The sequence below is a fragment of the Choloepus didactylus genome, chromosome 18, assembly GCF_015220235.1.
Source record: "Choloepus didactylus isolate mChoDid1 chromosome 18, mChoDid1.pri, whole genome shotgun sequence".
In the NCBI taxonomy this organism is placed as follows: Eukaryota; Metazoa; Chordata; class Mammalia; order Pilosa; family Megalonychidae; genus Choloepus; species Choloepus didactylus.
The window spans coordinates 53,529,964-53,547,229 of NC_051324.1; the positions used below are offsets into that span (position 1 = coordinate 53,529,964).

General features: G+C 53.3%; 1 protein-coding gene across 2 annotated transcripts; it reads right to left on the reverse strand.

The window, feature by feature from the left end:
- Positions 1-2,176: 2,176 nt before the first annotated feature.
- On the reverse strand, positions 2,177-16,049 carry ITGA2B (integrin subunit alpha 2b). 2 transcript variants are annotated; one of them, XM_037809944.1, is made up of 30 exons: positions 15,692-16,044; positions 13,973-14,094; positions 13,788-13,885; positions 13,509-13,674; positions 13,160-13,209; positions 13,038-13,083; positions 12,802-12,930; positions 12,387-12,434; positions 12,193-12,236; positions 11,988-12,041; positions 11,787-11,839; positions 11,386-11,597; positions 8,919-9,101; positions 8,607-8,652; positions 8,385-8,489; positions 8,244-8,299; positions 8,001-8,152; positions 7,684-7,809; positions 7,182-7,249; positions 6,837-6,984; positions 5,837-5,929; positions 5,492-5,571; positions 5,089-5,169; positions 4,865-4,964; positions 4,601-4,753; positions 4,362-4,487; positions 3,764-3,877; positions 3,396-3,497; positions 3,119-3,235; positions 2,177-2,436 (listed from the first exon to the last, which is right to left on the reverse strand). In XM_037809944.1, exons 1-30 carry the CDS (start codon positions 15,877-15,879, stop codon positions 2,377-2,379), a joined length of 3,120 nt encoding a protein of 1,039 aa, XP_037665872.1. In that variant the 5' UTR covers positions 15,880-16,044; the 3' UTR covers positions 2,177-2,376. The 2 variants fall into 2 exon arrangements, with proteins under 2 accessions (XP_037665872.1, XP_037665873.1); XM_037809945.1 differs by lacking the exon at positions 3,764-3,877 and having other exon boundaries at positions 15,692-16,049.
- Positions 16,050-17,266: the final 1,217 nt, after the last annotated feature.

The window sequence follows — 17,266 nt, forward strand, 5'->3', positions numbered from 1 at the left end:
AGCATGGCCAAATTCTCATCTAATTTGGTCTCCTTCTCCTGGTTGTCTCTAGCTTGTCAGTTTCTCTTTCTCACAGCTTGGTGCTCAGGAGGGGACTGGACACACGGGACAAAGGCCTGATCCCCGAGGACAGCAGCAGGCTTCCCTCCTGGTCGGGTGCCCTGGTCGGGTCTTCTGACTTAAGGGCACCTCGTTATAAGATTGTGGACAAAACCACCAGATAATTTTTTTTTTGAACAAAAATTTCCATCTAATCAGATTTTCCAGTCCTTATTCTTATGTAATCCATTTTTTGGAGCCTCGGCACAGGACTTAGCATGCATCCCTGGTGAATTTCATTTTGTTGGTTTCAACCCAACTTTACAATCTGTCAATGCTGCTTTGAATCCGCGTCAGTCGCCCATTGTATTAGAGCAAACTCCCAGCCAGCCAGCAGCCATCTGCAGGGTGAAAAGTGGTTTCCCCTGCCTCCATTCAAGGAGCCCCTGAAAATGCCAGGCAGCCTTGGGCAGGGATACAGCTTTGGGACTGCCCCTTGGAGATTTCCTTCAGCTTTATCAGATTTGTTCAGGTCTAAATCCAAGTCTCTATCATCAAGCTCACATTTCAGTCTTGTCTATAAGGACAAATGCTAGATGACTTGCTGGATCAAGAAATAAGTTGTCTGGGGCCATCCAATTACAGTGTGGAGTGGGAGGGAGTTTAGCTGGTGTTCAAGGATCATGGCTTAAGTTTTTCCTAAATGTTCAGTCACACTACTAGAAAACTGTTCTGGAACTCACTAGGCATGGATGTCAACTTGTTCTATTCTTTCCAGAATTTATCTTTTACCCCTTTGGATAGAATTAAATACCAACAGCTCTTGTGAGGTAAATCTGCTCACTAATGGCTTCTCTCGTCACTTAGTATCAAGTCCAAAGTCCCCCCACCCCATGGCCACAAGGTGCTGCCTACCTAGCCCCAGCCACCTCTCTGACCTCATCTCCTGGATCCTTCACTCACCTGCCTCCAGCCACATGGGCCTCCTTGTCTTGGCTTGAACACACCAAGCCTGCTCCCACTGCAGGGCCTTTGCACTGGCTGTTCTTTGTATCTGGAACACTTTACCCCCAAGCAGCTGCACAGCTCATTCGTTCATCTCCCTGCTTACCTCCCCAGAGAGGCCTTCCAAGACTACCCTACCAAAAATGTCAGCCCCCTCCCAATACCCACATACATTCTATCACTATCTGCTTACATTTATTTTTATTCTCAGCACTTACCACCACTGATGATATATTTATTTATTCTTTAACTCTTTCCCCTGGTTGCATGTAAATTCCTAAGGATAAGGACTTTGTTTTGTTTACTGCTCCATCCTTGTGCCTGGCACCATTCCCTGTGCCTGGAATGGTGCCAGGCACACAGTACATGGTAGGTGGTCAATAAATATTTATTGAACCAATGAATCAATGAATCTCTTAGGGTTCCAGGTGGACATCCCCTCTGCCCCCCACCCCACCACCTCTATCCCCTACCTCCAATCACCAAAGTTTGAGAGTTATTTTCCACTTCTCGCCCTCCTGAGGGCTCTCTGCCCTGGTGCCTTCTTTCCTAACTCAAGACCCTTCGCCTTAGTGAGGGAGAAGGAACAGTGGCAGGGCAGCCAGAGAGCAATGCCCACTTCCCCTCCCTGTCACGACCCTGCCTTCCTCAGGATGAGGGTTTAGCAGCCTCCCTCTGTTCATCTTCACTCTGAACTCAGCTTTAAAAGACTTTTGGGGGGTGTGGTGGGGCATCAGAGTGTTATTTTCCCCAGTCTCAGATCACTTTGAGGTTTACCCCTCCAAAATCATGAAAAACATAGTTTAAAGCTGTCCATAGGGGACGCAACCTCCTTCTCTGATGCCCCCAACCCGTGTCCCACCCACCGTCAAAGACCACCTCCCTCCTCCTGGGGCCTCCCAGCTTCACCCAGAGGCCATGTTACTCTTTATCTCTTGTTCCTCTCACACCTGCCACCCTCACTCCCTACTCCCTGACACTCCCTAGAGATAGCAATTTGCAGCGTTCGTTTGCCCTGGCAGAGACCCTCTCTGCTCACACTTCCATCTGCCCTCACTTCCTGCACCAGCCACTCCTCTGGTACCCCCTCCCCTTCTCTGACCCCAAGGAGAGGCAGCACACTGGGGGCGGGGAGACCCGGCCTCTTTATTAGGCAGCAGGAAAGGGGATGGCCCACTTTTGTGGGGAAGGAGAGGCTACCAGGAGACCCCCTGGAGCAGCTTCAACCCCTGAAAGATCAGAACTGGGCATGGGGGGTACTTAGTGGAGAGGAAAGGGCAGAGCAGGCACCACGCTGGCCTTTCTGCTGGATCAGGGGAGCAGCTTGCACCCTCAGTCCTCCTCTTCATCATCTTCTTCCAGGGGGGGCCGATTTCGCTTGAAGAAGCCAACCTGGGGGAAACCAGGGCCAGGGTATGGAGATAATTTTTCAGCCCCAGAACATCAGTGGGAAGAGTATGCTAGAAACCAGCCAGGCAGGAGGTCGTCTCCCTGGACTCACTACGTGTACCTTTCTTTCCCCATTCAGAGATAATGCACATAACAAATAGCTTTAAAAAATAATAATTTTTTTTCATTTTTTCTCATGATTTTTTCTTAAATACTGTCACCTGCGACTCTATATGATTCTAGCACATGATAATATGTATTTGATTATTACAGGTTTAATGTATGATTTTCCCTAAAAGTTTGAGAACTTCAGATCCAGCCCAGCCTGCAGAGTTCTCCAGGTGCAGCATGGGAGGTGACCCAGGGGGGCCTCATAAGGACTGGGGAAGGATAGAGCTGGGAGGAGGTACACTCTTTCCTCCTCAGCAGCCTGGAGATTCCTGAGGACAGGAATCATTCCCTGCCTTCTCTCAGGGGAGAAAGAGCCAAAAGGACTCCAAGGCCTCCCTTTCCAAGGATCTGTCCTGGGGCAGAGGCTCTCCAAAGAATGACATTCTAATAGTGGAGATGAGGCAAATGGGCCCTGGGCCACCCACTTGAGCCACCTTCTATGCCTGCCTCCCTGTGAGGTGGGGCAGGGCTAAACCTGGCCCACCTGGTGACCCCACCCTCCCTCACGCCTCACCTTCCACATGGCCAGGACCAGGAGTGTGAGCAGCAGCAAGCCACCCAGCACGCCTACCAGGATCCACCAGGTTGGAATGTCCCTGTCCTCCAAAACCCGAAGCAACTGCGTCTGCACCTGGGGGCAAACCCGTGGCCCCATCAGCCCCTGCCATGACATCTACTTTTCATCAGTATTCCAGCGGGCGGGCTGGTGACCCCCAGTTAGCTGAGCACCGACTTACAGAAAGACCAGTGGGTTCCCCAGGACTCCTCCTCCGCCATATCTCCATACTCACCAGAGCCTTCCCACTGGGCAGGCCGAGCGCAGGCACAGCGTAGGGAAGGGCGGAGACGTTGAACCACGCATGGGATTGCAGGACAAACTGATCCAGCGGCCTCTAGATGGTGGTGAGGAGAAGAGGCACGTACATCCACATGAGGCCTACTGGTGGCCGGAGTCCAAGCCCCAGACACCTCCCTGGGGAGCCCTACCCTTGAGCTAATCCCGCCCCCATCCAATGTGAGCCCCGCCCTCACTCAGTTCCCGCCCCCTGAAGCCCCGCCTCTCCCCAAGCAAACCGGACTCCCGCCTCCAGAAAAACCTGCCCCTCAAGGACAGGCCCCGCCCCGCGGTGGTAGGCCCCGCCCCTAGGCCCCGCCCCACCTCTCGGAGGCTGGGCAGCTGCAGGAAGGCCTGCACCGTGACCATGGCCCGCTGCCCGCGCACCATCTCCTGCAGCTCACACTCCACCACAGTACAGGGGGCTGAGTCGCAGCTCTGAGGGGACACATCATCAGGTCCCGGCCCCTCCCGACCCATCACCCTCTCGCCCCGAGGACCCACCCCAGAGGGGACCAGGGGAGTTCGGTCCTCTCCCTCAGGAACGGTGTCGGATTCAAGTTTCGGACTTTATCTCTAAATGGAGTTGCTCACAGAATCCCAAAGATGCAGGGAGAGGGCGTAAGAAGCGGGTCATCAGCCAGCATTAAAAACTCGGAAACTTTGTAACCCTGCTTTGGCTTTTTTTTTTTTTTTTAATGTGCTGGGAACCTTACATTAAACCTTAAAAAATGCAAGGCCCCCATTCCACCCCAGATGCAAGCCCGGCATAATCCTTCATGCTTCTGGGCCTGAAGGACTCCATGGGGCAGGGGTGGCACCCATGAGACCACATGAGACTCAGGTGCCTCTCCCTGCCTCCATTCCCTCTGCTCTCTGGACCCTGGGTTCGCCCCAGCTGGAGACCACAGAGCCCGCTCACCAGGAGAACTGGATCCCGGAGTTCCGAGGGCTGCTGCCAGCCTGGCAGGAATGCCTGCCTTCGCTCCCGTTGGTGACCAGCAGGGAAATCGGGGGGCAGACTGGGGGTGGGCAGGCTCTGGTTCAGCTGGGGAGGCAAAGGGATGTCAGGCACACGGTCTGCCTGTCTCCCGACCGGAGGTGCCCAGGTTGTTAGTCTGGGGACACCCCCACAGCTCTTTCTTCCACCCAGGCTCTCACCTTGTGGGGGTTGTAGGGAGGCTGTGAGGAGCACCGGAGCCCCCCCTGGGTCTGCACATCCAGGATGTAGAGCAGGTCAGAAGTCTGGGACTGGCCAGGGAGTTGGAGGCTGAGGTGGAGGCCACTTACAGTACCAGGGCCATTGTTGTGAAGCTGGGGGGGGAGTGAGGGAGGTTGGTGGCAGGATGTCAGGTGGCTCAGCCCCCAGCCCTCAGCTCCTAGGACCCTCCTATCCCAGCCTAGAGCCTAGTAGCACCTTCCTACCTCATAAGTGTGCTCCACTTTGGGTCCCCAGCTGTCTGAGCTATTCTCCTTCCTGTCGCCTTCTTCGGCTGCCACCACCAGGGAGGTTGGAAAGGAGTTCCTGCAGATGTCCGAGCCCTGGAAGTGAGCTTGACCCACCTTGACCAGCCTGGGAGGGCTCCCCCAGGGTTCCCTGAACTTTTGGCCCAGCTTGCCATCTCCCTTATCCATCCCTGGCCTCTCACCCTCGCAGCTCCATATGGGCCTCTGCCTGGACTGGCACATCCAGTGCCACAATCTCGCTGTTTGGATTCTGGCTGTTCTTGCTAGAGGGGAGGGAGTAAGGAGAGGCAGGTGAGGGTCACTGAAAGAGTGAAAATCAGGACTCTTTGGGGGAGGGCCAGAATTTTAGAGGACTCAGGGAGAACTAATTCCACAAACAGCATGCCACATTGAAGTTAGACCAGGGAAGAGAAGGAACTTCCCCTAGGGCTCCAAGACTCAGAAAAAGGTCTCTGGGGATAAAGGGGAAGAGGGAGCTCTGAAAAGCAGGCAACTCAGAAAAGTCTTCAGTCTGGAGGGGGCCTGAGGGTCTCTGCATTGGGGTCAGACAGGAGAAGGGTGGTGGGGTACCTCCCAGTCTGGTACCTCCTGATCTGCAGCCAGAAGGACACATACTCCCCAGCTTCTTCTAGGTCCCCCACACTCACCAACATCGTGATTCCTATCTGGGAAAAGGAGATGGCCAAAGTCAATGCCAAATACCCACTTTGGTCAGCCCCACCCTGAATGGGGCCTCCAGTCCTCACCCTCACCCTCCAAAGTCCCCATTATTATCTCCATTACCAAGACACCCACTCAGAGAGGGAAAGTCACTCACAAAAGAACACAGCTAGAAAATCTGAAGACCAAGATTCCAACCCAGAGCTATCTGCATCCAAACCCGGCCCCTAAAACCCTGGCTGTTTGGGAGCCCCTGGGCCTAGGACTCACCCTGGCCTCCTTCTTCATGGGATTGCCCAGCTCACACAGCACCACTTTGGTCTCATTCTCCTTCTTTGGGTTACAGATAAGCCTTTCAGAGCCCTTTCGGGGGGCAGATTCGAAAAGAAGCCGGTTACAGAGCATCCTATATATATATAATTTATTACTGTATTACTTTTATTGTGGTAACATTTAGGCATAACGTTTTCCATTTTAACCACCTTCCATTACCAAAACTTTTCCATCACCCCAAAGAGAAACTCTGCACCCATTAAGCATTAACTCCCCATTCCCCTCCCTCATCCCACTCCTGGTACCCTGTAATCTTCTTTTTGTCTCCTTGGAATTTGCATATTTTGGTTATTTCATATCAGTGAGATCATATATTTGTTCTTTTGTGTCTGGCTTATTTTACTCAACATGATGTCTTCAAGGTTTATCATGTCCCATATATATTTTAGCTCCCTTGGGAAGTCTGAAAAGATTTTTGTGCCAGGGTAGTGAAGGGGGTATCTCTTGGGATGAGAGTTCAAGGGACTGCCATGTTCTACTTGATATACTGATGTAGCAATATATTATTTTCTTCAATGAATTTTTATTTTAGAAATAAAACAGGAAACATTACATAGAGTATAACCCCACTGTTTTAAACTACATCAATAAAATGAAATAAAATAAAATAAAATAAAATAAAATAAAATAAATATATATATATGTATACATATGTAAGTATGGGTCAATGTTGATAAAAAAGATGGGAAGGAAATCTATCAATTATTAACAGAGATTCCTGTTAACATTCGTTCTCAAGCCATTTTTGGTTTTGGCTGTATAACAGAGTTCCTGAATTTTGTGCATTAGCAATTCCCTTTATGAAATGAATGAATGAATGAATGACAGCTTTTACAGCAAAGCATAAGAGTTGTAGGAGCTCTCCAAATGGGGAGAGGAGAGCCAAGGCTCCTGTACCTCCCGGGTCCCTGTAGCACCCTCAGGGTGGGGGCCTCACCTCAGTGTCCCTGAGAGCTCGCATGTAGTGGGCCCCCGGGGGCAGATGCACAGCCATCTCAGCTTCGTAGGCCCCCTCGCCCTCGTTGGCAGCAGTCACCTGCAGCCGCAGCACGTTGTCGGCCCCGATGAGGAGTGGGGAACCTGCCCTGTGAGGGAACGGGGTAAAGCCAGGGATGCAGGACCCAGGCCCAGGGTTGTGGGGAGGAGAGGGCCAGAGGACAGAGGATTTGGACCCAGGTGGAGTGGGGGACTCATCAGGGCAGGAAGGACCAGGGCAGGCAGGGAAGAGCGGGGTGGGGGTAGGGGTGGGGTGGGGTTGGGGTGGGGGGGGTTGTCTCCTCACATGTTAGCAGTGAGCTGAAGTTGGGGCACACACAGGTCGTCTTCCCCACAGTCCAGGATAATTCGGGTCTAAAGAGGCACATCAGGGTGCATGGGTAAGCTGGGGGCACGTGAGGTTTGGGGTCACATCAGGGTCAGGAAAACATTGGGCTTGGGATTCACCTCAAGATATAGGGAATAACAAAGTCTGAGGATGAAAAGGAATTTCATTGACATCAGGGCTCTGGGGTTTAAATTAAGGTTTGGGATAATGTCAGGATTTTGGTGGTGATGTCAGGGTTTATGGATTCACATCAGAGTTTAAAGGTGGTATCAACACTTGGGGTTCATATCAGAGTTAAGGGGATAATGAGATTTGTGGGTTTTCATTAGGTTTAGAGTGACATCAGAGATCAGAGGTGACATCAAGATTTGGGTGTTCCAATTATGATTTGGACACTAACTCTGACCCTGATTTTCTGGCAGAGGTCCGGCACCTCCCTTGCCTACCCCCAGCTGCCCACCTGCTCCTGGATGTGGGTGTCTCCATGCAGCACGAGAGCAGGGACCATTCCAGATTCATCGGGCTGCAGGGACACATTCAGGCTGAGCACAATGGGGCTCAGCTTGTCCCGGAAATCTGCCTCATCCTGGGGAAGAGGGCAAGAGTCAGGCCGCCAGGCTACCACACACACCCCACCTTCTCCTGGCTAGCAGGGGCCACATCCCACTGACTATCCCAGACAAACAGTGCCCAGCCCTGGTACCCTGGGGCTGGGTGAACAAGCCCTGTGGGTGAGCTCTGTACGCCCAGCCCTCCCCATCCCCAGCCTGGGCATACTCGGAGGAAGGCCTTGGTAGTGTGGCAGATGGGGCTGTGCTTTCCGCCTAGGTCCAGATGCAGGGTGGTGCTCGCCTGTTGAGAGACCAGCAGAAGCACCCGCCGGCCCTGGCGTGACTTCTGCCGGTCCAGCTGCAGCTCAGCATTTAGGCCTGGAAGGGTGAGCCAAGAGTCAAGCCTTCCCTGGCCAGCCTCTGGGGGAAGCCTGGCCCCCCGCCTTCCTGCCCTCGCCATGCCACTCACGCAGCTTCTGAGGAATGTTGTGCCCGGTGGCTCCCACGCACATCCGGATGTCAAAGCTGCAAAGTCACAAATGGGGCTCAGGGACTAGGGCCTCCTCTGAGGTCCCAGATCCTGCCTGGCCCATGCTCTTGGCCTCCTCACCAGCTCACTTGTGTGTTGGTCTGGGGCAGGACACAATTCTTCACAGCAGGATTCAGTGAATCTTGCACTAGTAGCTGGACATTGGCCGTCACCACGGGCTGAGCTCTGATCGGATGGGGAGGCCTGCCATTGTGGCCGCACCTGGCCTGGCCTCCCCTAACGGTGTGGGCCGCCCCATCCTGTGTGCCCTTCCCCCACCCTGTCCCTGAATCCAGTGCTCACCTGTACACAGCCACCTTGCTGACCCCGTAAGCTCCCACTAGCAGGTCTATAGACATTGGGGTGGGGAGGGTATGTGTGTCAGGGTTGGCAATTAAGGAGGGCAGGGGGTCCTCACCTCATCTTTCCAGGGGCTCCCCACACCTCTTTCCTCTTTGGAGGTTTGACCTGGCACTGCTGGTATCCCAGCCTCTCTGATAGGTCAGAGCTCTCAGTGGGGCAACAGGTCAGGCATGGGCCCCTGGCTCTATCTCCCAGCAATTCCAGTTAATGCCCAAGGCCCTTCTTGTCCAGCTGGAGGGAGTCTAGAGGCACCTGGGTATCCATTGTCATCGATGTCTGTGGCACCTCGAAGGGAGAAGCCAAAGCCGGAGCCTGTGGGGAAGGGGCTGTCCAGGACCTGGGATGGGAGTGAGCTCAGGCCCTCACTCTGACCCCGGAACACCAGCACCTGGCCCCGACCACTGGGACCCCCGTAGGGGGCAGCCACTGCCACATCTGGAGGGAGTAACGGGAAGAGAGGGGCTGTTACACAATCTCTGAAGGTGGACCTACAAAACTGCTTTTCAGGGCAGACCTGCAGGAATCCAGGAGAGGGGTGCAATGGTCTGGGTCAAGGAGGCAGCCCCCCTGCCCTCCAAGAGTGTACAGTTGGGTAGGAGAAACCTGTAAAGTAGGAATTGTCACAAAAAGTCACAGCTCTCACTATCTATTGAGGTAAATATATCTGACATGATTCTCACTTAATCTTGAAAGTTGGGTATTATTATTCCCATTTAATGAAAAAATGCCATCCCAGAAGATTCAGTAACAGAGACCTATTACATCCTGGCCCTCTCATTCCCTAGGGATCTTCTCCCTGTTACACTTCCATCATACAGACCCAGAGCCACACAGTGGGCATGTCATCACTACTAACTTTTGAGATAACCTTTGGAAATTTATCTGGGAGGGGGTTAGCTAATTATTACAATCTTACTGATTTGTAAGAGGTCTTCACCTATGATGGGAATTAAGATCTTTGGTATATATTTTACAACTGTCTTTCCTTTGTATTTCTGACTTTGTTTATGGTATTTTTTTTTTGGTGCAGTTTCTTCTTTTCTTTTAAATGTCTTTATTGCTTTTTCTGATTGAATTATGCAGAATTCACCCAAAGTGTCCTTGGCTTCCACTCTTTCTCCATCTGTTGGCTTCCTCGTCTCTTCACTTATTTCCTGACCATTTGGCCATCCTTGCCATATCCTCAGCCTTCTTGCCCCATTGCCAGTCCTGGGCAAGCCTGACCAGACCCCACTTTTATCAGTAAATATCCACCTGCACCCAGGGTTGCTGGACAGACAGTGCAAATTGGGGCACCAATTTCATGGTCTCCGACCTTCACCAGAGACCTTGTCTAGCAGTCATGTAGGGGTTTTTGGTCAGCAGCCTGTCACAGTCTGCGCAGCACCTACTACAGACTTTCTCCATTCTGTCAAGCTCCCATCCCCCACTTCCTTTGGTAGATGACCTCATCGTGTACTTCATAAAGAGAAGCCATAGGCGTCTCCACACCAAGCAAACTGCTGTTAATCTACACCCACTCTCCTCCCTCTTCTCCTATTTGACCCTAGAATATGCTTAGGTCCTTCACCCCCACCACTGGGCTGAGAGGCCCACCCCAGCTTTGAAGGGACCCTCCTCTGGATCATCTCCCCTTCTTGTTTCCCCACAGGATAATTTTCCTCCACACTTAACCTACTCCATGTTCTTCCAATTAAAATAAACTTCCCTTGACCCTCCTCTCCGTTCAGTGATCATCCTTCCTCTATCACTGTTCAAACTGGTTGAAATAGCTGTCTACACTGGCTGCCTCTAAACCTTCACCCCCATTCATGCCTTGACCCAAGGCATTCTGGCCTCTGTCCCCAACCTGCCCTGAAGTGGCTCTTTTCAATGTCACCACTGTCATACCCACTTGCTAAAGCCCATGGATATTTCTCCAGCCCCATTTAATTGTACCTTTCAGCAGTAGCCATAGCCATCCTGCCCCACACCCCGCTGCTTGAAGCACTCTCTTCCTTTGGTTCTTGGCCATCAGATCTCCTAGTTTCCTTCCTATCTGTCTGCACACTTCTTCTCGGTCTCCTTCCCAGACTCACCTCCTCTGTGAGTTCCCTAAATGCTCTTGCCCACGGCGGCTCTGTCCTGGGCCTCCTCTCATTTCACAGACCTCTGGGGATCTCATCTACCCTCCTCAGATCCCTATCTCCCACTCAGACCTCTCATGGAAGTGGGGGAAGCCACATGCAACTGTTCTCTAGGTATTTCCACCTAATGCTCCGAAGCCTTTGAAGCTCAACAGGTCCATACTTGACCTGCTGATCCCGCCTGTTCACCCCCAAACCTGCCGCACAGCCTTGAGTTCCCTGCGGCAGTAAAGGGCACCACCACCCACCCAGCTCCTCCCTCTCTCTCTTAGCCTTACATCCAGTCACCCATCAAGTGCTAGTAGTCTAAATCCTAAATATCTGTGGAGTTGCCCTTTTCTCTAACTCCACCACCAAAACCCACCTGTGGGTGGTCACCATCTCTTGCTTGGACTAATGCAAACACATCCTAAATGGTGTCCTTTAACTTTCCCATGTGCTCTCCACTCACAGCCTCATGTCTAAGCCACATAGATGAGGCGGTCAGTCTTGCTTAAAGCCCTTCCTGGCTCCCACTGCTGCAGGTCATGTCCAAGCTCTGTGTAGTGGCTGTTAACCCCTCTGCAGCAATCTGGACTCCTCTGGATACTCACCGTTGTAGCCATCCCGGTCGAGGTCGCCCAGGGGTGCGATGGCCGAGCCAAATCGCCCGTAGAGTTGTGTACCGGTGAGCAGGAGGCTGGGGGCGCCCAGCGTGTGGGGGCCGCGGGGCTGCAAGAACAGATACACACGCCCCACCTCGGCCAGCTTGCGGTCTGCGCGGTTCGCCATATACAGCGGGGCGCCCACTAGCAGGTCGTGCCTCCTGCAGGCCAGACGGGTTATTGCGTGGGGTGGGAGATGGGGGTACTAGGAGCCAGGGTGAAATCTCGCCCACGCCCGCCCTCCGCTTGGTCTGGGTGGTCAGGTGGGAGTGGGACAAGCAAAGGAGGGCGGCCCGCGCCTCTGGTGACTTGAGACCCAACTCGGCTAAGTGGGGCGCCTCCCTCCTCACCCGTCCCCGTTGACATCAGTGACAGCCACCGAGTGCCCGAAATATGAAGCCATCTGCAGGAAGACGAGGGCACCTTAACTCGCAGCCCCGGACCCAGCACTTTCTCTCGGACATCGTCCTTCCCTATCCTGCAGCATATCCTGGGGTCTCAGTCTTCCTGCCTCGGCCATCCCCTCCCTCCCCCCGGGATCCCGCCCCTACCTGCTCTCCATGCAGCAGATGCAGCTCCTGGTAGTGCGAGTCCAAAATCCCCACCTGTAGGGGGCGCGCAGGCGAGGGTGTCATTCCCGCCTCCCACCCCAGCCTCCCGCTCAAGGTGCGAAAAGGCAAGAGGTTTAGGGGGCGTTGTGAGGATATCTGCAGTCGGTGGCTTTGGGAGGCCGAGTGGGGGGCGAGGGTCACTCACCGCTCCCAGGGTCCATCTCCAGGTGGGGGCTCCGAAGACATACTCTGGGGAGAGTCCCGCCCAGCGAATGAGCGCCTTGAGCCTACCCGCCCTCCACTCCCCATACTGCACCCAGGGAAGATTTCGGGTGGGGCTCCGAGGTGTTCCTCCCCTGTCTGGGCGCCCCAAGTCCCTCCCCTAAGGGGTTTTCTTGCCTGTAGTATTGGGATTCCCGTCGAATTCGCCCACGGCCACCGAGTACCCTGAGGATACAGCGTGAATTAGTCTTTCCAGGTGAGGGAGGAGGCCAAAGGCGAGGAAGGAGGGGATTCAGAGACCACCCAGTCCAAAGCCTGCGTGGTATAGATGGGGAAACTGAAGCCGTCTAGAGGCCCAGACCTGCGTGCTGCGGGTCCACAACGGGAAGGGACAGGTAGGGGCGCAGGGCAGGTAGGCAGTTTGCGGTGAAGCTGCGGGAGCAGAGGGTGGAGGCGCCTTAGGCGGTAGGGCTGGCCAGCCGGGGTTGGTGTGGGGACTCCCGCATGGGCAGGACCTGACGGCTGGGGTGGGCGGTGAATCTTAAGATGTTGGGAAGCCTGGAAGTGCAGTGCCAGGGGATGCCAGGGTTACCCCGGTAGCCATCGAAGTATTCTGATTTGATGGAGTCGAAGGTGAAGCTCTGGGTGGACAAGTGCCACAAGACAGTGCCCGGGGAGTAACTCGAGATGATATCGGCGACTGGAGCCCGGGCCAGGAGACCTAGGACAGGAAGGACAGGGAATGTGGGGTCACAGACACCTGTGGTCTCCCGGAGGCACGGAGCCGCGAGAAGAGAGGGGGGTGTACCGAGGGTGTGGAACACTTACCTACAAAATAATAGCCGCCAGGGGCTCCGAGTACCAGCTCCCCATCCTGAAAAGGAAGCCCGGGAGGTGAGAGGGAGCCCTGTTCGGGGGCTGGCCCCGTGAGGCTCATACTCCCTACTCGCCTGGGTGACTACGGAGCTGAAGCCCGCTTCGCAGTAGCGCCGGTCTTCTCCTAGAGCAGGCAAGTAGGAGCAGTCAGAGAAAGGATGGACGGGGAAGCGTGGACCCCGCGCCTGGGGTAGGGCGGGGCGGAGCCATACAGGGGCGGGACCATGTGGCGTGTAGAGGCGTGGCCTTGAAGCGGCGTGGGGGCGAGGCCGAACTAGGAGCTGGGCCTTTAAGCGATGCCAGATCGAAAGCACCGCCTTTGAGCGTATATAGAGGGATCAAATTAAGGGCGGCTCAAATTAAGGGCGGGGTTAAGTGACTGTAGTGGGCGGGGCCAAAAAGGAACAGAATGGAGGCGCTTACCAAAGCCTTTCTTCGCGTAAACTTTGCTCATGGTGACCTCCCGGCAGGGCGAGTACTCCGCGCGGCGGCCGCTCTGGAGCTGAGCCACATAGCAGCTACCTACGGGCGTCTTCTCGGCCTCATCGGTCGGTTCTAGAACGTTCCAGTGCTGCCAGGGGGCGCAGGCCTGGGGCAGGGCCACAGGAGATCGGGGAAGGGCGAGGCTCAGCCTCGCTCTCCAGCCCCCCAGACATGTCCCTGCCCCTGCCTGCTCTCAGTGCCTTGTCCCTGGGCGCCCACCACAATGTTGTCCCTCCAGCTGGCGACCGACGCCCCCAGTCCTTGTCCAGCTTTGAAGATTTGGAAGGTTTGGAAGCCAGTCTTCCGGGTCTCATCGCCTGGAGAGTAGGAAGGGGTGAGGGCCTGAAGCCCGCCGTCCACGCCTCCTTTGGCCCCTTCCCCTTCCCTCCTTGCTTGTGACTTACTGAGGTCGAAGGTCAGCGAGGTGCACTGGTCGCCCTCGGCCCTCCAGGGGCACAGGAACACGCCGCCTGTCTCCTCCAGACCATGGCCTAGGGTCCGTGGGGCGCCCACCACAATGGCCACGCTGAGTAGGAGAGCTGGGTGAGCGCGGCGCGGATTTCGGTGTGCCCCGTGCCCCGGCATCCACGCTGGGTGCACTGCCCAGAAGAGCATTATGCCATGGACAGCGCTGGACCATCTTTCCTCTACAAGACTTCCCAGACCGTGGAGGCCAATCTCATAATTTTATCGATAGTGAAACTGTCTCCCAGCCAGGGCAAATCATATGCCTAGGATAAAGCTGGGACTATACGGTTTAGTTTGAGTTGAACACCAGGGTTTTGATATCCCTACTGAAAAAGATCTCCCAAGCTACTACGTACATCATCCCCACCTCCCCTACCCGCATCCCCTGTCCCCCTAAAAGCCAAGGGTTCACACGCTCACTAGAATGTCTATCTGGAGGCTATCAGACTGTTACCACATCTTTTCTTGAGAACTGGTTTCAATGGTAAAGGAGAATGAGGGACGCCAGAGAGTGCCTCTTGCAGATCTAGGTTCCAATCACAACTCTGCCATTTACTAGGTGACTTTGCTCAAAATCATTTAATCTTCCAGAGTGTGTGACCTCATGTAAAATGGGGATAATACCAACCAATTAAAGCTTTCAGGAGTAAATGAAATGAATGTATGAAGGGCATTTAGCATTGTGCTAGTCAAATGCATAAAAGTGCTCAATAAAATGCTGTATATATATATATATATATATATATATATATATATATTTTTTTTTTTTTTAAAAGCCCACAGGATGTTTACCAAGAAGTGGCCCTGGGATCAGATCAACACCTGTGGAAAGGAGGGGAAACAGGAGTGGGAAGAGGAAGGAGTCAAACAGAGATGTAGACCCAATGACAACTTTGTCACCTGTCTCCCCTCTGCTGGGGCATTCTGGAGAACACTTCAGAAATGTCCTGAGCTGAGGCTAGAAGGCCAGACCCTTATACACCCCACCACCATGCCCTGAATTCATCAGTCATTAGATGTGAGCCACCTTGGGAAGGGGGACTTGATTTTGGGAGAGCTAGCTGTCTTCAGAAGAAATTCCACAAGGAACACCTTAAGGCTATCTGCCACTGTCCATCTCCAAAGCTGGGCAGCACAGTGTCTACCACAATAAGTAACTAACTCAGCATAAAACTATTAAGAGAATGAGCCAGTTCTCTAATCCTGACAGTCTAACCCCAACCTATTTAATCCCAACCTTAAAACTCCATTGCTTCTTTTCAAATATCTATAATTTTGAGGATGGGGATGAGGGGAAAGGAGAAGTGCAAGGTGGGGGATGGGTAGATAATTTTACAGTTTTGCAAGTCAATTTAGGATATATGCTCCTCTCTGTATTTCTAGGGGATGAGGGTGGAGTGGGTCAAGGTTTGTCTTCCCTTTATTCTTCCTGTGGTTTCAGTACACATCTCCTCCCTGCTGCTCCCTCCCTGACATCCTCACTAGAGTCAGTCCCTCCCTAGCATTCCTGATCACAGCTCAGCCCCCATAGACCCCAGAAATCATCTTGTTGAACCTCCATCATAAACGGGGAACTCAAAACCTACAGAAGCAGAGACAGAGTGGAGGGTTCCTTCTCTCTCCCAACACTCAAATTTCTCTCAGGCAGGGCTCACCTCCCACGGCTGTCCTTGTAGAAGTCCAATGAAAACCCAAAGTGGCTGCCATTGGGGCCTGTGTAAAAGGTGAGCTGCAGTGGATCCAAGTTCAAGGCCCAGGATGGTGGGACAGTACTGGGTCCCAAGAGCAGCTGTGCCCACTCCAGGAGCCATAGGGCATGCAATGGACACAAAGCTCTGGCCATCTTCCTTCTCCCACAACCTTCTGGCAGGAATGGACAAGCTCTTTCCGTTCTTTTTGGTTTCCACCACAGGAAGTCTTTCCTTATCAAACTGGAACCCAGAGTAACTTGTCAAGCAGTGGGCAGAGCAATGGGCTACAGCCCCTTGAGCTGCTCATATGGTCTCGAGGATTGCCAGGAAGAGGGTGTGTGTGTGTGTGATCTCACCCTGGGGAAGAACACTTATGGCTGGGAGCTATGACTCCTCCCTTTCCCCTGTGAGCACTTATCACCAAGTCCTATTGTTTCTGCCTGTCAACTGTCTTTTGAATCTTCTCTCCAACTCCTCCACCACCAGCCTAAGTCAAAGCCAGCACTTTCTGTTTGGGAATAGTGAAATCATGAACTGGTCTGTACACCTCCACTCTAGCCCACAGTTCTATAGCTTTCGTACCCTACAATCCTGTCCCCACCCCACCCCCTCTCCCTGAACTGGCTGTACTGCTGTGGCATATTGACTTGGCCAGAGGTTGGGGAAGGAATAAGGAAACTGCTGTCCCCTGATAAGGGGTGAGGCTGCCATTTCCTTTTAGATTTGGTACTTATCCATTTCCTCCTGCTAGGGCTTTGGGCAGCCTCAGCCAGCCATATTGAGGCAGCAGCTTCCTCATTTCTCCTCCATCTTGGGCTAAGACTCAGTGTGGCCACAGCAGTGCAAATAGCACTGGGGAGGGGGTGGGTGAGTGAATGGATCTTGGCCTATTGGGCAAGGGAGAAAGTGGACATTTGAGGGTATTCTGACACAGGTTTTGAGAGTCTGCATCAGCTGTTCAGTTGGAGGTAGACCCTTCTTGGGCGACAGAGCTTTTGTCCAACCATTAAGATTCTGGTGGGATCATTGCCTAGAGGAAGCCTCCTCTGACTCCTCAGGGTGGCACCCTGGGCTAATACACATGGGCACAGCACTGATCACTCCATTTAATCACAATCTGTTTGCTAGACTGTGCCAATGAGTCCTTTGAGAGTGAGGTTCCTTTCTGAAGCCCCAGAATCCAGTCAAGAGCCCAACATGTAACAGGTATGGCTGAAACACAGACTGAGCAGAAGCATGTACTAAGGATGAAGATACAACATGGGTTCACATGGTGGGAAGAGAAGAAAGAGTTCTGAGTAGAAAGGCAAGGTCATCTCTTGTAGATGAGAGGAAGAGGATAGGAATACCAAGTCCTACTGGCACTGCAAGCCTTCCCCAAAAAGCAGGTTCTCAGAAAGGAGATTTAAGGTTGGCTAGGGGTAAAGAAACATAGCCACTTTTCCTAGTTGTGATTCATATTTCTCTTCCGATCAAACTTATCCCTAGATCGCCCAGCCACTCTATCATTCTGAAACCCCTTAAGAACTTCCCTTCCCC